This window comes from Fimicolochytrium jonesii (genome assembly GCF_025526975.1).
Source record: "Fimicolochytrium jonesii strain JEL569 chromosome Unknown EV422scaffold_19, whole genome shotgun sequence".
NCBI lineage: Eukaryota > Fungi > Chytridiomycota > Chytridiomycetes > Spizellomycetales > Powellomycetaceae > Fimicolochytrium > Fimicolochytrium jonesii.
In genome coordinates, this window is record NW_026515686.1 from 90,294 (window position 1) to 110,155 (window position 19,862).

Consider the following 19,862-nt stretch of genomic DNA (forward strand, 5'->3'; position numbering starts at 1 on the left):
GCCTCTGCTCTGTATGTGCACCGTCACTCCCATTTTCCGATTTCAAGCCCTGCATTAACAGCGTCGAGAGGTCCTGCGACGGGGGCACAATCAACATGCGGCAAAATGCGGTCGCAGGCTTCCTTTGTACGAAATGTCGATCATATCGTTTGAACCTAAGTGAATCCGTCTTCGGGGAATAGATGAATTCACTGCATCATACACATTCGGGATTGAATCTTTAACCAAGACCATGCAAAATACAGTATCTTGGAGGTTATATGATGTGGTGCAATCTTGAGTGCGTTACTGTCCTAGAAATGTTAAAAAGTTCACACCATGGCAGCGCTGGCAGCTAACCAAGAATTCGGGAACGCGAATGCTTACGTCAGCGCCGGCCTCGAGACGTCGCTGGTCTTGGGTAACGACAGTAACGCTTAAGCGGCAGACACTGAGAGGATCCCAAGGGCAAGAAGAACATCGTAGTCAATTACCACAACTGACTCTCTGGTCATCGGCGAAACCCGAAGCGGTAGTGTACTGTTCGAGTTGTTCGTTTATCCCGGCACCGGCGCCGCCCACTTCCCTACCCTAAAACGCTCCCAGCCCCGTCTCGTCAGCAGCCATGGCGTCAATGCGGGACGCCATGCGGCGTCTGCAAGTCGTCTACGAAGCTTGTGCGCCCGAACCCACGGCGGACGAAGGCGCCGACGGCAAAAAGATCGATGAGTTCACACGGATACGCAAAAAGATCCATCTGGACGTCAAGGAAGTCCGCAATGAGCTCAAGGAGCGTGAGGAGATCATGTCGTTAGGAGGCACCACGACGGAGAGTGCGGAGAAGAGTTACCGCATTAGAGTGGCGATTAGGGCACTGAAGGAGCAGGCGTCGCGGATGGCGGAGATTGTTGCGAAGGAGGAACGGAAGGTGCGTCGCGCGTGATTTGCTTCCTCCACTTGCATTGCAGAGTGGCTTTCGGGAAAGCAGAGCTCCCATTCAGTTGAGACCGTATACCGGATATGAACTGACGTTCTTTGAGTTTTTCCCTTTGACTTGACGTTGAGCAGAAAAAGAAAGATCCAGAATCTGTGGCGAATCTAGCTCAACGGCGTGAGATCCTCGATCTTTGCCAAAAACACATCGAAGAGTGCGAGAATCTCGAGAAACGGCGGTTCAATGAGGGGCATGTCGCCGACCGGAGCGAGTTGCTGGCGGGAGCAAGACCACCCGGTGCGTAATATTCTGACGTCTGTCCCGGCAGTCCCATTCGTCTAATTCCCAATCCTCAGAACGCCGTCGGGGTAGAGGCAACAAAGCCGCCGATCCAGAGGAGCCACCACCAGACCCGTTCACAAACACAGATCTGCCGGACATCGACGTAGAGGAGGATTTCAAACGGATTGGGGAGCGTAACAAATTGATCGACAACGATCTGGATCAGATAGGTGCTGGTGTGGCTAAGCTGAAGGAGTTGGCTAATGAGATGGGGAATGTACGTGTGGTGTTACGACGTTCAAATTGGGGTGGACCAGGGGAGAGAGACATTTCCTGACGGTCGGTTTGCATCCTCGGTTTCACAGGAGCTGGACCGGCAAAACGAGCAACTAGACAACATCGAGCGAGGGGTGGATGGGGCTTTAGATCGCGTAGACAATCTGAATGTGAAAATGCGCGTGGCTGTCGATAAGGTACCGTCCCCTAAATCAGCCGTGGGCAAGGGAGTCTCTTGGAAGAGGAACGAAAACGCTGATCGGAAATCTTCACACTCGTGCACATGCAGGTCATGAAAGGAGACAGGTTTATAGTAAATTGCGTGCTGATGTGTGTCGTGCTAGCGCTCGTCGCATTCATCTCCGGTCAGTTCGCAACGTGACCTGTCCTACATGGGACGCAGCTGCTACAGACACAACGCACGCATTTCTATTCTTTGTTCATAAGTAAAAAGTGGGGAGGGATCTGTCTTTTGTTCTATAATACATACTGCAGACATTATCGGAGAGTTCACCAGCCTGCAGTTTCGGGGGAGGACCGTGGGAGAGGGGCGATGGGTCCAAAAGTTTCTCCGAGGGAGCTCGGTCACGACGGGGTTTGATGATATACATCATCACGGCGAGATGTGCATCATTGAATAGTCCCGACCGTGTCTCGACCGTGCAGGCGATGGGGTGACGGCAAAATCTTGGAAGCCTTGTACAAGGGCTTCCACGGTGTTTGATACCTTCGTTCTGGTTGGGGAGCCCGAGACTTGCACTGACTGCACACGACGTAAGGCCGGCATAGTCGGCCGACCCCCTGACCCTGTCGCTCGTGTGGTTTCTGATTTTGTTGATGTCAGCACTTGCCGATTTGAAGATGTGAGGATGCCCGTGCTGCTAGGGGCGGTTGTTGGGGGTGTTGGTAGGCCACTCAGAGCCGAGTGTGAAGATTTGGAGCTTCTGCCCCGACCGAGCACCCCTAATGAGCCCAGCGCCGACGTGAAGATATTTCTATGAACGATAACGACATTGTATCAGATGAATGGTGTTTTGGACCATGCAACAGCAATCATGGTTGCTTACTCTCGATCGTCTGAGTTCTTTTCTCCAAGAGGCATGACATAGGATGCGCGTGACCTGACCCGAGTTTGCTGCAGCGAGACTTTCTCTGTTGTGGTAGGAGATTTTAGGTCCGATTGTTGTGGAGGGAAACACGGTGTTCAGATCGAACCTTGCGCCTGCAGTTCCGCCCGTGCTTCAGCGAGCTCGGCTTGCTTTCTCAACAGATCCTGCTCCTTCGCTTTTATCTCCAGCATCAGCTCCTTTTCCATTTGATGGTACCGTCGTTCCAGCAGCTCCTCGTGATTCTGCAAGGACGCCTTCATTTGTGCCTCGCGTTCGGCCACAATTTTGGACCATTCAGCCTCTTTAGCGTTCTGAACAGCTTCCCGTGCCTCTATTGCTTTGAGTCTGGATTGCAACTCTTCAACCGTGGGAATACTTGGTTTGATTTCAGGTGATGGCACAGAACTAAGTATTGGTAGGTTTAGTTCGGAGGGATAGAGGGAATGCCATTCCGTAGTTGCCGACACTTACTGCCGTGGGCCCTGACCGAGACATTGCATGATCTTGGGATGTTCGAGCAACGCACTGGTACATGGCCGCATCTCGTGCTGCAATCGTCATAAGTAAACGATCAAGTGGAGTAAATAAAAGAGCACGACGGAGATACCTTCACACGCAGCATCTCCCTCATAACCTGGTACAGCTCCCGCGAAAACTGCAGGTCGGATGGTCAATCAGCGACATGTCAGATTTGCGCAACGGGTACGAGTTTCCGTACCTGCGATGGCAAGGGCTCTATGATACCGCGCTGTATCTTCGCAGCGAGCTGGGTTTGCGTTCTCGCCTGAAATGGTGGTCTGTTGTCCAAAACGATAGTCAGTTCCGATCTACCGTCGATATCCGGTCTGAAAGGTTGCTTACTCGAGTGTGCACATCTCGTAGATGATGCATCCTAAAACAGCAGAAAAATGAGTTCCACAGTGGCAGCTATGTATAATCCAGAACCACGCGGCACTGACCTAACGCCCAAATATCGGATTTCTTGTTGTATGCCGATTCGCTGATAAGCTCCTATGAACGTACAACTATCAGCCCAAAACTCGACGGGACCCGGATGAGTAAAGCTCGGGAATTACAGGGGACATGTAGAATGGTGTTCCAACGTATGTCTGTGCAAAGTCCGCGCCATCCATCAGCCGTGATAGCCCGAAGTCCCCAAGCTTTGCGTTATGACTTCCATCCAGGAACACTGATTGATCGGAGAGGTTAACATCCCTCCCCCAATCTACATGGAACGATCGGGAGAGCAACCCGACATACCGTTATCCGGCTTGATGTCCCTGTATGAAGACGTTAGTACAGCCGTATGCGACAGGGTGAAGTGGGTTGCTTTCCCTCACCTATGTAATATGGGAGGATGTGATCCACTTTTGGACGATCCAGGGGACCCTTGATGGCATTCGTGTAGTGCGAGCAGCAATTGTGCCAAGATGTTCCATATGTGGGCTTCTTGAAATCTTTGGCTAAAACAGAGTCGATCAGCAAACAGGTCAACGCGGCCGTTCAGTGAAGTAGCATACGCCAGCCTACCCCGTCTTCCTAGCTTTTCGGATGACGGCCGCAAGATCCCCTGTTGCTCCGACATCAGTATTCGACGGCGTGGATGCTCCATCGAGACAAAGCATACCTCCTTCGCAGTATTCTACGGGGATTCAAGGACATGAGCTCCATGTCTCAAAGGCCTGAGCCGCTTCAGCATGCACAATGCGTTCCTTACCCATTATAATATAGATCATCGAGTTGCCCTTATCGACATGCCGCTCATAATACCGTACTATATGCGGATGCCGAAGTTCGCGGAGAATGTTCACCTCCGCGACGAGCTGCTTTCGCTCTCTCTCGCTCATCTTCCGGTAATCGATCTCCTTCCTCGCAAATATCTGACAAGTCCAGGAGAACCCGTGTGAGGTAACCTGGCACATTACTCTACGCGTTCAATGCCTACTCCCCACCTTGCCATCACTCTTCCGCCTGACTTTGCGGATGAGGCCAAAGGATCCAGACCCTATCACGTTCAACGACTCGTAGCTGTCCATCTTCACTTTGCACTTTGGGTTTTTGATCCCCGGTCGGTTCCCAGCTCAGCTCAAGGACACTGAAAGGGGAGTTCGCTGGCAATGATCTAGGCATTAGAGACTTTGCTTGACCTGCGGAGTGCTCGAGCCAGACGATATGCTCACTCACCAACTCGCTGTTTCTCTCGTCGGCTTTCTTCCGTAGCCAAGGGGGCTGTTCCTTCTCACGGGAAAGGTGGGCAAAGTCCAAAGCTCTGGGGCTATGATGGCGAAGGGAGGTGGTGAGGGAGACGCGTGGGAACTGTCCGAAAGGGGAGAACCGATATTCGCACTCACCGATCAAGCTTCTATTCGCACTCAAGGCATTCATACTCTTAATTGTCAAGTGCCCCAGTTAGGGTTAGGGGCAGGATTAGGGTAGAACCATAGAAGTGAGTGCGAATATCGGTTCTCTCCGAAAGGGCAGGACATGACGAGTTTGAACCTTGGAAGGTGTTGACGCTCTGGGTTTTGGAGCATGCGCTCCATGCCCTACCGCTCATGGCATGGAGAGGTCCTGCGTGTACGTTACATAAGGACAAGCGTCGTCGGGCCTACCCTGCACAGGCGGCACGGCACGTCTTCGAGAGACTATCAACATTGCTCCATGTCTCCTCCCCTTGCTCTCCTTCACCGGGACAACCCGGATTGAAATTTGCTGCAAACAAACCTTGACCGATTTTCACCCGACCTGCTCCCTGAGAACAGAAAGACTGTGATGGGTCAGCACTGCACCAAGCATGTAAACTGCTCGAAACGCTCCCAGTCTCGCCAGCTTCAATTTACAGGATAGTGCGTTCTTCTATTTTGTTGTGCAGGTCGCCTGCAACGTACTTGCGGGGAGTCAGGCGAAAGTGCATGTCTCCTAGCGCCTAGAAGATGTTAAAGATGAAATGCTGCTGGGGGAGAGGTGGCATTTCGATTGCTACATTCGATGTGAAGTCAAGCTTGAGAAGACATGGCATCAGTACGGGAGGAAGGCCATAGCCGCGCTGTGAACTCGGCCACCCCAGTGGTGGAGATGAGTAGAGTGACTCGTTGATGGTCTCTCGGCCTCGCACGTCCTTGGTATTGTTGGAAGACAACTTTGAAGAGAAACATTGTGCACACGGATATGGCAATGATTTATTGAGTGGGAGAATATTTGGAGCAGTGCTCAAACAGGAAAACTGCTATCCGAATTGTTGATTAGACTCAATAAACTACATACGCCGGTTCATGTGTCGACGGCTTGTCGAGGTTCCAATGGCACTTGATGCCAAGTTTTGCGATCTGTTCTGCATGATATTCCCACGCCCGTTTGCCTTCGGCGCTGACGGTAGCTCCGACATTCGTTCTACCCACAAGAGGAGAGCTTCCCGCTCACCTAGACGGGAAGCCGAAGAGATTCATACTTACCACACCGGATACTCCAACCCACCGGCCTCCCCCACCTCGGCCGGAAATCGTTCCCAGCACACCTGATTCCCGAACTCGCCATAGAGCGTCAATCCGGCGTCCTCATACTCTCCCGAAGGTACCCAACTCAGCATCGTCTTCTCCAGTCTTGTGCAAGCAGTCAACATGTTGCGCAAACTCGCCAGCCACTGCTCGGGGAACGTAAAGTGAACTTGCCCGTTGTGTTCGGTCGGGTCGGGCGGCTTGTGTCGCAGGTCGAGGTACCTCAGCGAGCCACGGCAGCGGATACTAATCTCGTCAAGGACGTGATGTGGGGGAAACGTGAGAACGGAGAGCATCGAGAGCGATGTGAGGGTTCCGCCTCGGTATGTGATGAGGCTGACGAGCGCAGGCGGCGGACAGGCGTCGATGTCCATAAAGAGGGCAGTAAGGCACCGCGGCGCGTGATGAATGATCGAGGTAACGATGCGTTCGGTCGCTTCGAGACCTTGGATATCCAGATGCGTAAGACATCGCAGTCCAGTGAACATCGTGCAGATGGCTGATTCAATCTGCTTGAAAGTGAGTGGGTCATCGATTTGAGCGAATGCATCTGGCCGATATTGTTTCACTCGGTGTCGAAAAGTGAACATGCGAAGTACGGGGCAGCCTATGCGAACGGCATGTAGGGCACTGCAGAGGCTCGCAACTTGGTCTCTGTGGTTGTTGCTCTTATAGCGGCTGTGATGATGGTGATGGGAATGCTGATGGTGGTTCTTGTGCAGCTGCTGATAGTTGTGCTGGTGAATCAGATGTGGGATAGGGCCGTCCGTAGGTGCCGTCGCCAGCGGCAGGAGCACATGAAGAATCTCCAGCGCTGGAGCCTCTGTGGCGATTCGCTGCAGTAGAATCCGAACGTCGCTTAATCTGCATGACGCATCTTTGGTGCTGTAAAGGGCACTGACGTATAGCTGCTGCAGGTTGGATGCAAGACCTTTCCTAACCAGTGCCAAGAAAGCGGTGAGGTTCTTGCGATGCGACGTCCGAATCCTTGCGATATCGAGGATCCTCAGACGCGCCATGCCGTCAATGATGCTGTGGCAGGAGGCCTCGTCATTGAATGGGCGATCCGCATACATCTCGTAACCATCCTCCTCGTCCATGTCGAGATTGTCTTCATCATCTTCATAGTGCTCGTCGTCACTGTCTTCTTCGTCCAACTCTATACTCAAACGCAAGGCGTCCAGATGAGGACACGCTCGGAATATAGCACACAAACCTGGCACATCCACCGCATCACCCTCGTTCTCGAACTTGAGCGTGCGCAAGTTGCTGCACTTGCCGGCGATACCCATCACAACCCCGGAAACCATCGGAGCGCCGCCCACGGTCCATCGCGGGAACACCGGCAGCGCTAACCTCCTCACCGCGTCCCCTATCGTGAGCAGGCTGTCGTCACCTGTGGCTGCATCATCATCGGTGTCGTTCGTCTTGTCGTGTGTCCCGACTAATGCCGCGCTCCATCTAACGCCCAGCCCAAATTTGAGAACGCTCGAAACGCTGGCAAAGACCGGATCGCGCCATAGGACGCATCTGGCGTCCTTGTACCATCGCTTGTTGACTTGACATGTCTTCAGAAGGTCGAGCTGTCCGCTGAGGCGTAGCGTTGGATCGAGGGTGAATGTGTCCCCGACATAGTTCAAAATCAACGCCATGATGTCGGTGCCGAGATAGGGTGCGGCAGTGGGTGGCGGGAGGTTGTACAGCAGGGCTTGAGTTTGAGCGTTCAGGGACTCGATGGTGGAGTCTGTATGTAATTGTCGTTAATCCTCGACATCACTCATGTTTCGTCTCCGATGGTCTGGGACAGAAAACACACCTTGACCCATCCATTCCATCCACTCCACCTGGTCCTGATCCATCTCATCCTTCGGGCTCCCGTCCGTCTTCAACGGCAGTTCCAGCAAAAATCTACAAGCCTCCAACGCCATAACCACCTCCTTCGTAGTGGGTGACTCCATTCCCGTTTGTTCGTCGCATATCCTGCTGGTCCCACCGCTCCGCCCATTCTCCACCAGCTTGTTCAATACGGTCATGCATGCCTCCGCCATTGGCCGAACCACATCGGCCAACACGATGTCCGAACCCGTTGGCGCCGTCGGCGAAAAGAGGTTGTTGGGCGGCATTGGCATATGTCGTTTTCAGTTCGAGTGTGGAGACTTGAAGACTGACGACCGCCCGTGGGAACCAGGGAAGGTGTGACTAGACGCCCCTTGACTTTCTCAGTCACTGTGGTTGTATTTTGTATTTCTATATTTGCAGGTCAGGAAAGAGCGGGAAGGTTTGAGAGAGAAGAGTAGGGTATGCCTTTGCGTTTGACAGGTGAAGGGAGGTATCACACTGGATCGCATTGACTCACCGCATGAAATCATTCAGCGACGCGCTGTCGATTTCCGTCAAGATGTACTGTACTGTACAATACCCGAAATGGGCAAGTTCATCGTTTGCCCGATGAAGATCCACCGAAGTTCTAAAGACCTGTCCTGAAACCAACTCAGATCACATTCAAGAACACTAACTCCATTCAGACATTCACAACCAATGAAATTTCAAGACAAAAAATGCACAGATTCACACAAAACAAAAAGGAAAATTGCATATCAAAAACGAAGCACAAAAACTAAGAAACAAAAAGATATACAGAAGGGGTTACGAAAGATAACAAATATCTCAAACACCCACAGAAAAGGCGAACTTTGCAGATAGACTCTGATAGAGTGATCCCCTCCTCGTCACATCAGAGCAAACGACCTGAGAGGTGTGAGAGGAACGAGGAGGAAGAGGTCTACGATCATGGTGCCGCGAATCTAATAGTGAAGGGCTCCGTGGAGGGAGGTTCGGTTTTTTTGTGGGGGGTCATAATGGTGAATGTTCGGCGGGTGGGGAGTTAGGCGAGGCAGGGAGAACGATGCCAGGGTATTTACTTGGCAGCTGTGGGGGATGTGGGATGCGCGACGGATCCGACCCGAGCCCACAAGCTGGCGACAAAGCGCTCCAATACCCGGCGATCGTCGTCCGTCATGGTGGGGGTGTGATGGGAGGAGGTACCTATTCCTGTCGGTCGTGCGCTGGCGGAGGAGCCAGACGAAGAGATGGATGGTGGGAGATGGGTAGGATTCGATGATGTGCCGGCGCTGTCAGTGTCCGAGTAGTCTTCGACGCTTAGAAGAGCTTCGATGAGGAGGATGGCGTGGCGGTACATGTCCTCGCATTGAGATGGGGGTGGGTTGCTGGAGAGTTCGAGAAGGGCTGCTTGTCGGGACTATGAGACAGAAAAGCGACAATGAGACATCTGACGTGCACAACTAATCCCGAAAGAAAGAGAGGTTACTCACCACTTCCAAAGCTCCCTCATACACCACCATCTCCACACGTCGTCCCGAGGTATCGTCCGCGTCGACGCCACATCGTTCAGCGCGGTCCAAGCACTCATTAAACCGCTCACGCACCCACTGCACTCCCACGCTCAAAACCTTCAAGTCGACGGCGCTAGCAGAAGACGGCGACGAGTAACCTCCACCTGCTACACTGGCGCTGATCATCCCTACCATTGTCGCCGTAGACATGGACAAGCCGCGCGAGGACGATCTAGCAGAGCGCAGGCCCTCCCATATCCCTTTGGCGACTTCGATCCCCGTTTGGTAGCATCGCAGGGCGAGGAGGTAGCAACCGAGGGCTTCAGATGGTGCAGTCGGCGCGAGCGAGTCTGCGAGCTGCTGGACAGCGTGTCCGCGAAGAGCGCAGAGATTCAATGGTGTGAGGAGGGAATGCTGATCCGAGTCGGCGGCTGATCGTGGGCTGGACAGGAAACCGCCTGCGACGTTCCGTCCTGGTGATCCGGCGGAAGAGGCCGCGGCGGTATATGCTTGGGGTGGAGTAGTGGTCGGTAGAGGCGAACTTGTGGGATGTCCGCTGCTGGGCCCGGGACTGTTGAGGAACTGGTGGGTCGATTCGCGCAGGGAGCCGAAAATGCGGGATTGTTGTTTGGGAGATATACGCAGGCTACGAGGTGACTGCCCTAGAGGAGTAGGAGGTGTCAAGCCCAGGCTTGGGACATCTGTTGACGGAGTTGGCTGCAGATCCGAGGCGCGGGAGAGAACGGCCTCGGAAGCGGCATAGTGCACAGGAGCGTGGGCGGCGGCGGGAAAAGTCGCGGTTGATCCTTGTCCTTCCGTACCGCGAAAAGCCCCAGCTACTTCATCGGCCAACCAGTTAACTTCAACAACCCGTTTCTCCACTACGACGTACTCCTCTATGCTCGCCTTGCCGTTATTCGTGCCGGTGCTGCCAGTCGTTGATGATTTGGAGCCACTCGCATTCTGCTCTTTCGGCCCGCCGGCGTCTCCATTATCATCATAAACATCATGCTCGTCGACTTCACTCAGTTCCAAACTTCCAAGGGAAGAAAGAGACGAGTTGTTTTCCTCTCCTCTCGAGCCTTCCAGTGGCTCGTCGGGTGTTGATACCGCAAGGTGCTCCGGCTCGACGTTCGAAGAAGGTTTGACCGAGGCGCCAAATATGGCCGGATCTACTTGCCCGTATTCTGGAAATGGCGCTTCAACATTGATATGATGAGCCTGATGTTGTGTACTCGATGTTGTCTGCGCAGGAACACTCCCGCCGGTCGAAAAGGGGGGTATTATGCTGGCATGGATGTGCGCCGTACTTCCCGAATTCGATGAATCTCCGATACTGCCTTTGATGGGGTGCAATGGTGGCGCGGACACTTGTCTCGTCATTTCCACCGGGCCCCCAAAATGTCTTGGCAACATTGGGGCAAAGGAGGGACCACCGTAGGATGTCTTATGGTGATGTGAAGACGACTTGCTTTCGGACGCCATGGCCCTCTGCTGCTGGGCGGTGTCATGTGGCATACCCAATATCAGAGTCTCTCCTCGCTTGAACTCCGGGCGGGCTGGAGATGTGTGGACGCGTTGAAGTGCCACAGGAACGAACTTGTTGGCATGTGTATCTACTCGATCTGGCTGCCCGAATGCCTGTCCGAACCCTTCAGAAATGGCGGCGGGGTGCCGGGTGTCTGCATGTGCATCTGATGTCGCCCCGGAAGGAGAATCGTTCCATGGCGGTGTTCCTCCGCGTATCGACCGATGTGATCCAGAAGACGATTTTCTCCGTAATGAGAAACCATCGTCATAGGACGACGGACCTGATGCAGAAGCCAGCGATCGATTGCTGATCACACAGGGGTGAGAGAAGAAAGCCTCAAAAGACATCCGCTCCGCCGGCACTCGCTTCAAGAGCTTCCTGACCAAATCTTTCAGATCGTCTCCTAGAGCCTGGGCACCGCTGGGTGCAAGGAAGCGGGGACTAGAACTTGGGCTGTATCCGAGACGAGAACTTGGCGACGAAGAAAGGCTGTTGCGATGTGCAGGCGCGGCGATTGCGCCTTCACCAGGGAATCTGATGTAGCCTTCCCCGCGATCTATCTTCCGCAATAGATCAATGTGGTTTTGCGCTTTGAAAGGTGGTCGGCCGCAGATCATCTCGTATAAGATAGCCCCGAAAGACCATAAGTCGGCCGACGGTCCATATTTGTCTCCGCGTAGAATTTCAGGGGCCATGTACAGAGGAGATCCGCACAACGTCGACGCCAATGAATGGGCAGGCAATGCGCGGGCGAATCCGAAATCGGCGAGCTTTAGTACCGGTAAGGGAGGTAGCATGACTGAAGTCCCGGGCTGTACAAAGGACGGTATTTGCAACCCAGGTGCGTCGAATGGACCGGGGCATAATAGTACGTTCTATGGGAGGATAGCGACGATGGAGTAAGTAGATGTGCGGACCGACGTTCGGTGAGACTCTTTGAGATGACTGGTCAGCCGTTACCTGAGGTTTCAAATCTCTATGTATTAAATCATGTGCTCTCAGAAACTCCATCGCCGAGGCTAAATGGAAGCACGTCGATGTCAGATTGTGATGATCGAGAGGGAAGACGGTTCTGCAGTACTTACCCAGTTGCTTCAGGAAGTCCCTCACGATGATATCGTTTAGACCTCCCCAAACGCTGGACATTGGATTCCACTGTCCAGCCTCGACTTGAAGTCCTCCCACCAACCCGCGCTTCTTTATGTAGTTTGACAAATCTCCCAGCGAGCAGTACTCCATTATCAAGTGGATGTGCTTGTCAGTTTTCTAGAAGGAAGGTGCCCCAGTTAGTAAGTCAGGCTGAGATATCATCGGGTCGATGAGGAGTCACCGTACCATGATGTCAAGCAGTGCCACTACATGCTCATGCTGGATCCCCTTCAAAATCTTGATCTCACTTTCAAGATTCTCCATAAGCTTTCTGTTCAACTTTTCCCGTGATACGGACTTCACGGCGACCGGATGCCCAGTTGCTATCGTCTTCCCCATGTACACCGTCGCGAATGATCCCCTTCCAATCTCATGGCCGATGATATAGTCGCCTACCGCCATTGACGGCGCTGTCGACGGATGCAGAGACATCTTGGGTGGCCTGCTGATGATGTGATGTCAGTGCTTCAACGATGGACGTGAAAAACCCACTGCGTGAACCGGAATCTCACCTCTGCGGGTTCAGGAGGCGATCTACTCGGAGTGGTGAGGAGGTGCAATCGGACGCCCTGATCAATTATTCAACTGCACAAATATTCGATGCGGCAGGATCCTCGAAAAGATGTTACGATCCATGATACTGGCCGGAAAGCGACTCCGGCGGAGTGCTCCGGCAGGAAGCAGACGTAAAGTGGGCCAATCCACTCTTTCGTCAACTCTTTAAATAGCAAACGTAGCTTGCGTTGTTCGACTCCACCAAGAGCGCGGAAGTATTATTGCTTGGAATGCCGTTCTGTTCCCGGCACGAGGTTTACAGAAGTCGTGTATAGACCCGGCTGACAGACGACCGAATGGGTTCGAGTTACACTCTGAGAAAGCAGTTGGAAGGCGTCGTCGCGGCTCGTCGGCGGCGGATTTTGAAGTTGCTCGAAACACCCACAGGTGCGAAGAATGGACTCAAGGTTTCACTTTCAGCAAGTCCCCAGGGACTTATCGGAGCAGGCTTCGGAGAATACAAGAACCCTTCGTGGGGTAGTGGCTGAGCGACGAGGTGCTGCAGAATGCTCTGAGCGGCTCGCTATTGAAGTCGTTATCTCGTCGCGTGTTGGACGATGCTCAGCAGAATGGCTGTGGAGACGAGTGGCAGAATAAAGAAAGAAAGGCACAGCGCACACTCAGCAACAGGCTGGTCGGAGTATGGTTCAAGGCAACGAATAAGCCGTGCGTAAGACGGGTGCTTAGTGTGGTTGTTAGTGGTTTTAGTTTCGTGGGAGAATGTCCACTTCAAGCGAGTGGGAAAGTTGCAGTCTATGGGGGGAGATAGGGGCAGTCATCACTGATCTTTCTGTACACGTAACTCCTACTGTATTCCGCCAGAGTCAGGGACGCCCAAATAGGCGGGCGCTGCGGGGGGGGGGGGGGGGGGGTGGAATTTGCAAGTCTCACAGGTCGTGTGTCATCTCTAATCACGCAACATCGGAGCACAGCACCCACATTACTCAGGGGGAAAACAACAAACAGCTTCCTCCCTCCGCTCAAAGAGATATGATTGCGTGCTTTCTGGGCTTGGTTTAGAGGCTGGCTGCGTGCCTCTTTCACCCCTTTGACGACCCGTCACCGGGCCTAGAACCAGAACCCAAGACGTCCCATGACACTTAGCGCTTCTAATCAAACAGAGGTCAGTTGACGCTCATAATACTAATCACGATGGGTTGTCGAAACGGTATCGCCTCAACCAGTGCCAGTCCGGAAAGCAAACAGTTATGTGGGACGTTGAAGCACCCCAACAAATATAAGTTATTGCACCTACTCTCACAACAGGCAATCCTTCATGGTCCAGTGGTCAGGATCCGTCGCTCTCACCGACGTGGCCCGGGTTCGATTCCCGGTGGGGGAAAATTTCTTTTTCATTTCCGCACTTCAAACACTTCACAAGTCGCGATATCATCAGTTGTTTTTCCTGGAACTTCTTTTGGGCCTTCTTCGTGCTAGTACTCATGGGGAGTCCGATACGGGGAATGACACGATTGATTCTATAACGGAGAAAAAAGAAAAGGTCAGTTACTCGAAACACAAAGTAACAGCCAACGCTTGGATACTCTTCGGCGACGGGGGAGCCCGAAGTAACACCGCCACGTGACTTGATTGGAGAGTTTAATGCGGTGGTCCTCAAAACGCTGAATTTGACAGGTGAGATTGGTGCTGTCAGAGGTTTGCACGACTGATTCTTGGATAATCTCCGCCTCCTTTCCGTCTTCGAATGAGCGGCAATGCAGAGGCCGCATCAGCAGAGAATGATTGAAGACGTTGAATGAATATCTTTAACCGTAACTCTGCTCTTAAGACAGAACCAATCGGCCACCAAGGTCGCTCTCGCAGCCGCCCGCCGCATCCGAACGAAGCCATTTGTTCAAAATCAAACCCACCTCCATCGCCTTATGCGAACTTGCGAGCCGATCCTCAGCAATGCGCATCTCTGGCGTAAACATCAACAGCACCTCCGCCATCGAGCGGGGTGAGGCACCTTACACCCCCGCATCATCCATTTCAAAGAAAGCGGTCCCACTTCTTCCATATCAGCTTCAGCGCGCAACCAACACCGTCAACCAATACCGGTTAGAGCAACAACAGCAAAAGGCCGCGCAAGCTGCACAAAAAGCGTTGGAGAAGACCCAGCCTCTGCATGTAGAGCATCCCAAGCCCCGCATTGGCACCGACATCGTGCTGGGCGATACCTCATACTGCGATGCATCCACTCAGTTCGTTACGACTGCGGGCAGGGATTTCCATGCAAAGCAGGACTTTTCCAAAATTCCCGGCGCAGCGAAGAGCAAGCTGACTTTCATCACCCCGTCGCGAGGCGTCGTGGTGGATAATACGATGCTGCCGCCTGCGGGGAAGCCCTTGGGTATTGACACCGCTAATAAACGGGCGGACCATATATCGTTTGGGGATGCGAGGAGGAGAGGAGGAGTTGTTCTGAACGGATTGGATGGATCAGCTGGTGGGATTCCAGGGAATGGCATGGCGCTAGATGATGGGGAAGATGATGCGTACAAGACTGTGAGCGGACAGGCGTTCAAGTATCGTGGCAAAGGTAGGTCAATAGCCCCGCGTACGGCTGAGCACATTCGGGTGGTTGACGAACGCTTATCCATCGTAGACCTGTCCAAGGAAGAGGCCCTTTCTTTACCGTCCACACTTGCTTCGAGCACCGCCCTTACTCCCGCCCAACGTTTCCACGCCGCCGCCAATCCCACAACCTCCAACCAAAAGCACACAGGCGGCCTCCGCACACGTCACGACTTGCCCATCGACGACACGCACTTCAAATCGTACACCACGACCCATCAGGACGCCTACCATGTCAATCACGATACCGCGGCCCGCGCAATTGATGCAACGACGGCCAACACGGCCCACTCTTTCGGAGCTAGTAACCGAGCCAGTACCATTCCATTCGGCAATAAGGACCAGGTGAAGGAATATGCTACCATTGCGGGTGGGGCGTGGGTGAGGCATCCCGTGGAGGCCTATTTGGAGTCGGCGTCCGGGATTAAGTTGGTGAAAAAGGGGCCGAGAAGTACCAGTGGGTTGACCAAGATGAACAGGGGTGCCGCGGGGTCTCATGAAGACGATACGATTGATGGGGATTCGAAGAATCGCACTTTCGTGTCGTTGACGCAGCTGTCGTACCCACCACCACCGGACGCGACGTACCGACGGAAGACTGCCGATGGAAGTGGAGGGCCAGCACAGGCACATGTGTTGCCACCCAGCGCTATTCCCGACTCACACCGCCGTGGATTCTCGTCCATCCAGTTTGGATCTGCTCCTGGTAACGGCGCCGCCGGAACAACCGCCCATGACGAGCCGGCTCAATCCCAAAGTCGCGCGACGTATATTCCCTACCCCGACGCCTACCTGTCCGCGCGAACCGCCCTGCGTTCCGGCTTGGAAGACCGGCTCGTATCCAAACGCGGCATCCAGAACGCAGTGCGGCCCGTGAACAAATCCCTCGTCGACACATCGAGCATGCAGGCCGCATACGTACCGCCGTCCGCGCCACAGGAGCACGACAAAACCAAACTGAAAGCGGCAGGTGTATCGCTGCACGCCCCGAGCAGCAACTACTCATCGGTTCCAACAGGCGACTCAGGATACTTCCCGATCGCAACAGGTGCTCGCGGCGACGCAGCAACGACCGCCGCATCGTCATACCCACACTACCCGCCGGAACTCACATCCAGCCAGTACATCCGCCACCCGGTGCTCGGCGCGCGCATCACCGAATCCACATTCCGGATCGGCTACGACGGGGACGACGCTGCAGCCGCAGATAACGGGAGCGGGGCGGCACCCCCGCGCGTGGACTACACCACCTCCACCCAACGCGATTACACCCCCAAGCACCTCGACCACGCCGCGGCATCCTCCTCCCACACCCGCCACATCAAACACGCGCCGAGCCTCCCCCCCATCGGCGACCCGGCCACCCGGCAACTCCCCTTCGAACGCACGACAAACCAGATCCACTACCGCCCCCCGCCGGCACCCACCCACCCCGGCATCGCGGCCCCGCCGGCAGAGACGTGGCCAACTCTCCCTGCACCCGTAGCCCCCGGGGCAGGCACACGCGGCCGCTATGCCAACCGCCCCCGCATCATGCCCAACACCGGCGTCAAGGCCCTCCTCTTCCCCGCCAACTCCGGTGCATCTGTCGTTGACGACGTCGCGGCGAGGTATGCGACGACGACGGGGAAGTATTTCCGCGATCGCGGCGGGTTGTGGGATGTGCATGGGCACGGTGATCACGGCGCTGCCAAGCCGAACAATGCGAGCAGTGTTGTGTTTGGGGATCCGAGGTTGGGCTATTTTCGGGACCGCGTTGTCGAGAGGGGGGTGCCGGCCATGACGGTGTGTTGAGGGTGGCATCACCAGGGGAGATGGAGACGCCGCGGGATCTGACAATGTGCACATGCGACAGCCGGTATGGAAATCACACGACTGTGTGATCCATGTGAGGGCAGCAATACACATCATCTGTATCTAAGGGTTTTCCGCGAGACTGAATGAATACCATGAGAAGAAAGTGTATGCAGTTCCAAATGGCATATACATGCCGCATATCGCAAATCGAGTTGTTGTGGAGACTATACGATAGTTTTTTGTACGAAGGAGAGTACATGGAGATAAGAAGTCCGATGCCGCCAAAGGAAGCTGCGAAACCTGCGGCGACGTTCTGACGAGCGGCCGACGAGAAGAAGCCTGCCGCAACTGCCTCAGTGTCAAAGAGCTTTCGCAGTTGGAATCTGCGCCTATTGATGAACTACCCCCCTTCGCCTTATGGTAGACCGTATGAGTGCAGAACGTAGATATGGTGGTCGAAGTGGATATGCTCAGATGCAGAATTTCCATACCTATATACACATCAACCCAACCCCAAAACTATGAGGAAATAGATAGATGGCGCGAGTGCAAGGCAAGGACATATCAGCCCCAAAACTCGAGACAGCCCATGAATGAAAAAGAGTCCGAGGGCGAAAGTCTATGAACGCGGGATGATATTTCCCCGTGGTGCCCGTCCGGTGCAGTGCTTGTTCAGACGCCGCACCAACCTCCTTTCTCGCATCCTCACCCGCTCCGGGCCCCTCACAAACGGGACGTGTGCGTGTGCTCCGCCGGACGCTCCCGATCCCACTCTCCCCGTTTCTCCGCATCACCACCACCATCATCTTGCCCCTTGTGCACCTCATTATGCCGCTGAGTAGACGGCGCGATGCCGAAGGTCGATGGGACGTGGATCTGGTGCTAGTAAGGCGTAGACTGGGTTGGTCTACCACGACAAGGTTTGCAGGAAGAGGGTGCATATGGAATTACCTCGGTGCAGATAGCTCGAATAAGTGCTGCATGATGTATAGCGTGATGTGCAATCTAGTCGAAAAAAAAAAAACTGGTCGTCAATCATGCTCATAGGTCACTCCCAGTAGCAAACTCCCGAGAATCAACTCACAAACCAAATCTCCCTCCCCAAGCTACTCCTCAGCTCCGCATCCTTCCCCCCGTCCGGGTTAACCGTAACCCCTAAGCGGATCGGTTTCTCGAGGTCGACGTCGGTGGCTGCGGACGAGGTCGCGAGACGGTCGACGTAGGTGGTGAGGGTGAGGAGGAAGGTTAGGGCGCCACGGGGGGAGGTTGAGAGGTCATGCTATGTGGCGATGGAGATTTAGATTTTTAGGCCGATTGAGAGGTCGCAAAGAGGAGTGGGTACGTATTGCTTACCGGTGGATGCCGATGGTCGTAGTTAACCATCATGGGTGTTTCCTGTGCCTTTCCGGTCTTCTTCGACGCTGCTTCGTCCGAGGCTTTGATCAGCTCCGCGAACAGTATCCGAACATGCTCCAGGACGTGTCGGACGTGTTTCCCTAAGATCAATAACCCACTGTGAGAATCATCTAGTCTCCCACCAACCCTATCGCGCATTCCATCAACTAACCGACGCTAGACTTGACTACATATTTCGACAACTTCGTGTACTTCTCCTCCCCCCGCTCATCCCTCACAAACGCCTCCAACAGCTCCCTATACTGCCCCAACACCGTCCGTGTCGCATCAAACAGCTCGCCATACACCTGCGACGACGGTAATGTCGGCGGACGCGTTTGGGCTTCTGGTGAGTCGGATCGAACGATGCGCGCGGCGGCTGCGGGAGAAAGGGCTGGTGGCGGTGGCGGAGTTGGGTCCTCGCGCAGTTCTTGGGCCTGAGCCTGCGCCCAGGACCGTGGAGGGGCCGAGTCTTGGAGATGGGGGCGGGGGGAGGTCATGAAGTGGCGAAGCGAGCAAGTGCGGTTTGTGAGGTGGTGGACAGGAGGTGGGATCTGACGGCGCTGCATAAATGGACATGACTAGTTAGCAAACAGCCGAGCGGGACCGAGCTTCACGGCAATAGTCAATTTCACTCACAATAGTGTGAGTTTCCAAAGAGGTTGCAATGGCGCGAAGCACGGTCGGCCGACGCAGGCAGGCACGCATTCGTTGGCGCTACCGGAGAAAGAACGACGATACTAGTAGCGTATGGGTATATATGAAAGCCTTGCGTACGTACGAAAACGGATCTTTACGCGCCGAGTTTGAAGGTGATGCCTTCCCGTTACAAACAATGCTTTGTTGAGGTGTGAAAAACGCGGGGTTCACAATAAGTGCACTGATGATACGTTGAGGGGCGAGAGTGGGCTAGTTGAAGCGATATATGGCGGCGAGAGTAAGCGGAAGATGTAGTTGGTGGCAAGGGTCTGTAAGGGATAAAGCGACGACGACGGAAAAAGGTGCAGGTGTGGGGTTGGTGGGTGACAATACTGTGGGGTCAACAAGAGGGAAAAACCCCCCCAGTGATCTTCCGTGTTGCTTTGGGACGTCACCCCTATTACCTGTCTGTACGGTACAACACCGCGTATTCAGTCCATGTCACTCACCGGTTGAGGGGTTCCAGAAAAACGAAAAGAAGGAAAACGGACAAAAGGAGATTTTCCCCCACCGGGAATCGAACCCGGGCCACGTCGGTGAGAGCGACGGATCCTAACCACTGGACCATGAAGGATTTCGTATTAGGGGAATAAAAGCATTGACTTACAACAATGATTTTGTTCTTCTAATACTTCGTGTGGCATGTCGCATAAGTGTTTGCTTTCGATCCATGCGGGATGCCAGTCACACGCAAAGATTGCCTGGTGATTCTTCTAAATACATCCGCACAAC

General features: G+C 54.1%; 7 protein-coding genes and 2 non-coding genes across 9 annotated transcripts; 3 read left to right on the forward strand and 6 right to left on the reverse strand.

Moving 5' to 3' along the window:
- Positions 1-428: 428 nt before the first annotated feature.
- Positions 429-1,881, forward strand: EV422DRAFT_535864 (uncharacterized protein). The gene is made up of 5 exons (XM_053070787.1): positions 429-907; positions 1,048-1,210; positions 1,270-1,472; positions 1,561-1,668; positions 1,761-1,881. The coding sequence occupies exons 1-5, from the start codon at positions 605-607 to the stop codon at positions 1,851-1,853; spliced, it is 870 nt and encodes a 289-aa protein (XP_052923830.1). The 5' UTR covers positions 429-604; the 3' UTR covers positions 1,854-1,881.
- Positions 1,882-1,895: 14 nt separating this feature from the next.
- Positions 1,896-2,989, reverse strand: EV422DRAFT_124518 (uncharacterized protein). Its single transcript, XM_053064701.1, has 4 exons — positions 2,687-2,989; positions 2,539-2,623; positions 1,962-2,466; positions 1,896-1,900 (listed from the first exon to the last, which is right to left on the reverse strand). The coding sequence occupies exons 1-3, from the start codon at positions 2,838-2,840 to the stop codon at positions 2,085-2,087; spliced, it is 621 nt and encodes a 206-aa protein (XP_052923831.1). The 5' UTR covers positions 2,841-2,989; the 3' UTR covers positions 1,896-1,900; positions 1,962-2,084.
- Positions 2,990-3,047: 58 nt separating this feature from the next.
- On the reverse strand, positions 3,048-4,616 carry EV422DRAFT_498339 (kinase-like domain-containing protein; the record flags this gene model as incomplete). The annotated part of the gene is made up of 12 exons (XM_053068012.1): positions 3,048-3,128; positions 3,188-3,235; positions 3,299-3,377; positions 3,442-3,472; positions 3,540-3,591; positions 3,657-3,769; positions 3,841-3,860; positions 3,921-4,043; positions 4,111-4,150; positions 4,208-4,222; positions 4,298-4,460; positions 4,533-4,616. 12 exons carry the CDS (start codon positions 4,614-4,616, stop codon positions 3,048-3,050), a joined length of 849 nt encoding a protein of 282 aa, XP_052923832.1.
- A 1,172-nt stretch (positions 4,617-5,788) lies between these two features.
- EV422DRAFT_621404 (uncharacterized protein) lies at positions 5,789-8,385 on the reverse strand. Its single transcript, XM_053074136.1, has 2 exons — positions 7,891-8,385; positions 5,789-7,818 (listed from the first exon to the last, which is right to left on the reverse strand). The coding sequence occupies exons 1-2, from the start codon at positions 8,201-8,203 to the stop codon at positions 6,029-6,031; spliced, it is 2,103 nt and encodes a 700-aa protein (XP_052923833.1). The 5' UTR covers positions 8,204-8,385; the 3' UTR covers positions 5,789-6,028.
- Positions 8,386-8,991: 606 nt separating this feature from the next.
- EV422DRAFT_569180 (uncharacterized protein) lies at positions 8,992-12,539 on the reverse strand (the record flags this gene model as incomplete). The annotated part of the gene is made up of 5 exons (XM_053072736.1): positions 8,992-9,333; positions 9,407-11,833; positions 11,919-11,977; positions 12,044-12,224; positions 12,294-12,539. 5 exons carry the CDS (start codon positions 12,537-12,539, stop codon positions 8,992-8,994), a joined length of 3,255 nt encoding a protein of 1,084 aa, XP_052923834.1.
- Positions 12,540-13,932: 1,393 nt separating this feature from the next.
- EV422DRAFT_t96 lies at positions 13,933-14,004 on the forward strand. The gene has a single exon. It is a non-coding gene; the product is annotated as a tRNA-Glu (tRNA).
- Positions 14,005-14,361: 357 nt separating this feature from the next.
- On the forward strand, positions 14,362-17,070 carry EV422DRAFT_124673 (uncharacterized protein). The gene is made up of 2 exons (XM_053064703.1): positions 14,362-15,204; positions 15,271-17,070. The coding sequence occupies exons 1-2, from the start codon at positions 14,574-14,576 to the stop codon at positions 17,031-17,033; spliced, it is 2,394 nt and encodes a 797-aa protein (XP_052923835.1). The 5' UTR covers positions 14,362-14,573; the 3' UTR covers positions 17,034-17,070.
- A 572-nt stretch (positions 17,071-17,642) lies between these two features.
- On the reverse strand, positions 17,643-19,247 carry EV422DRAFT_124669 (uncharacterized protein). The gene is made up of 6 exons (XM_053064702.1): positions 19,071-19,247; positions 18,604-18,994; positions 18,390-18,532; positions 18,121-18,315; positions 17,988-18,041; positions 17,643-17,918 (listed from the first exon to the last, which is right to left on the reverse strand). Exons 1-6 carry the CDS (start codon positions 19,137-19,139, stop codon positions 17,760-17,762), a joined length of 1,011 nt encoding a protein of 336 aa, XP_052923836.1. The 5' UTR covers positions 19,140-19,247; the 3' UTR covers positions 17,643-17,759.
- Positions 19,248-19,632: 385 nt separating this feature from the next.
- EV422DRAFT_t103 lies at positions 19,633-19,704 on the reverse strand. The gene has a single exon. It is a non-coding gene; the product is annotated as a tRNA-Glu (tRNA).
- Between the last annotated feature and the right edge of the window lie 158 nt (positions 19,705-19,862).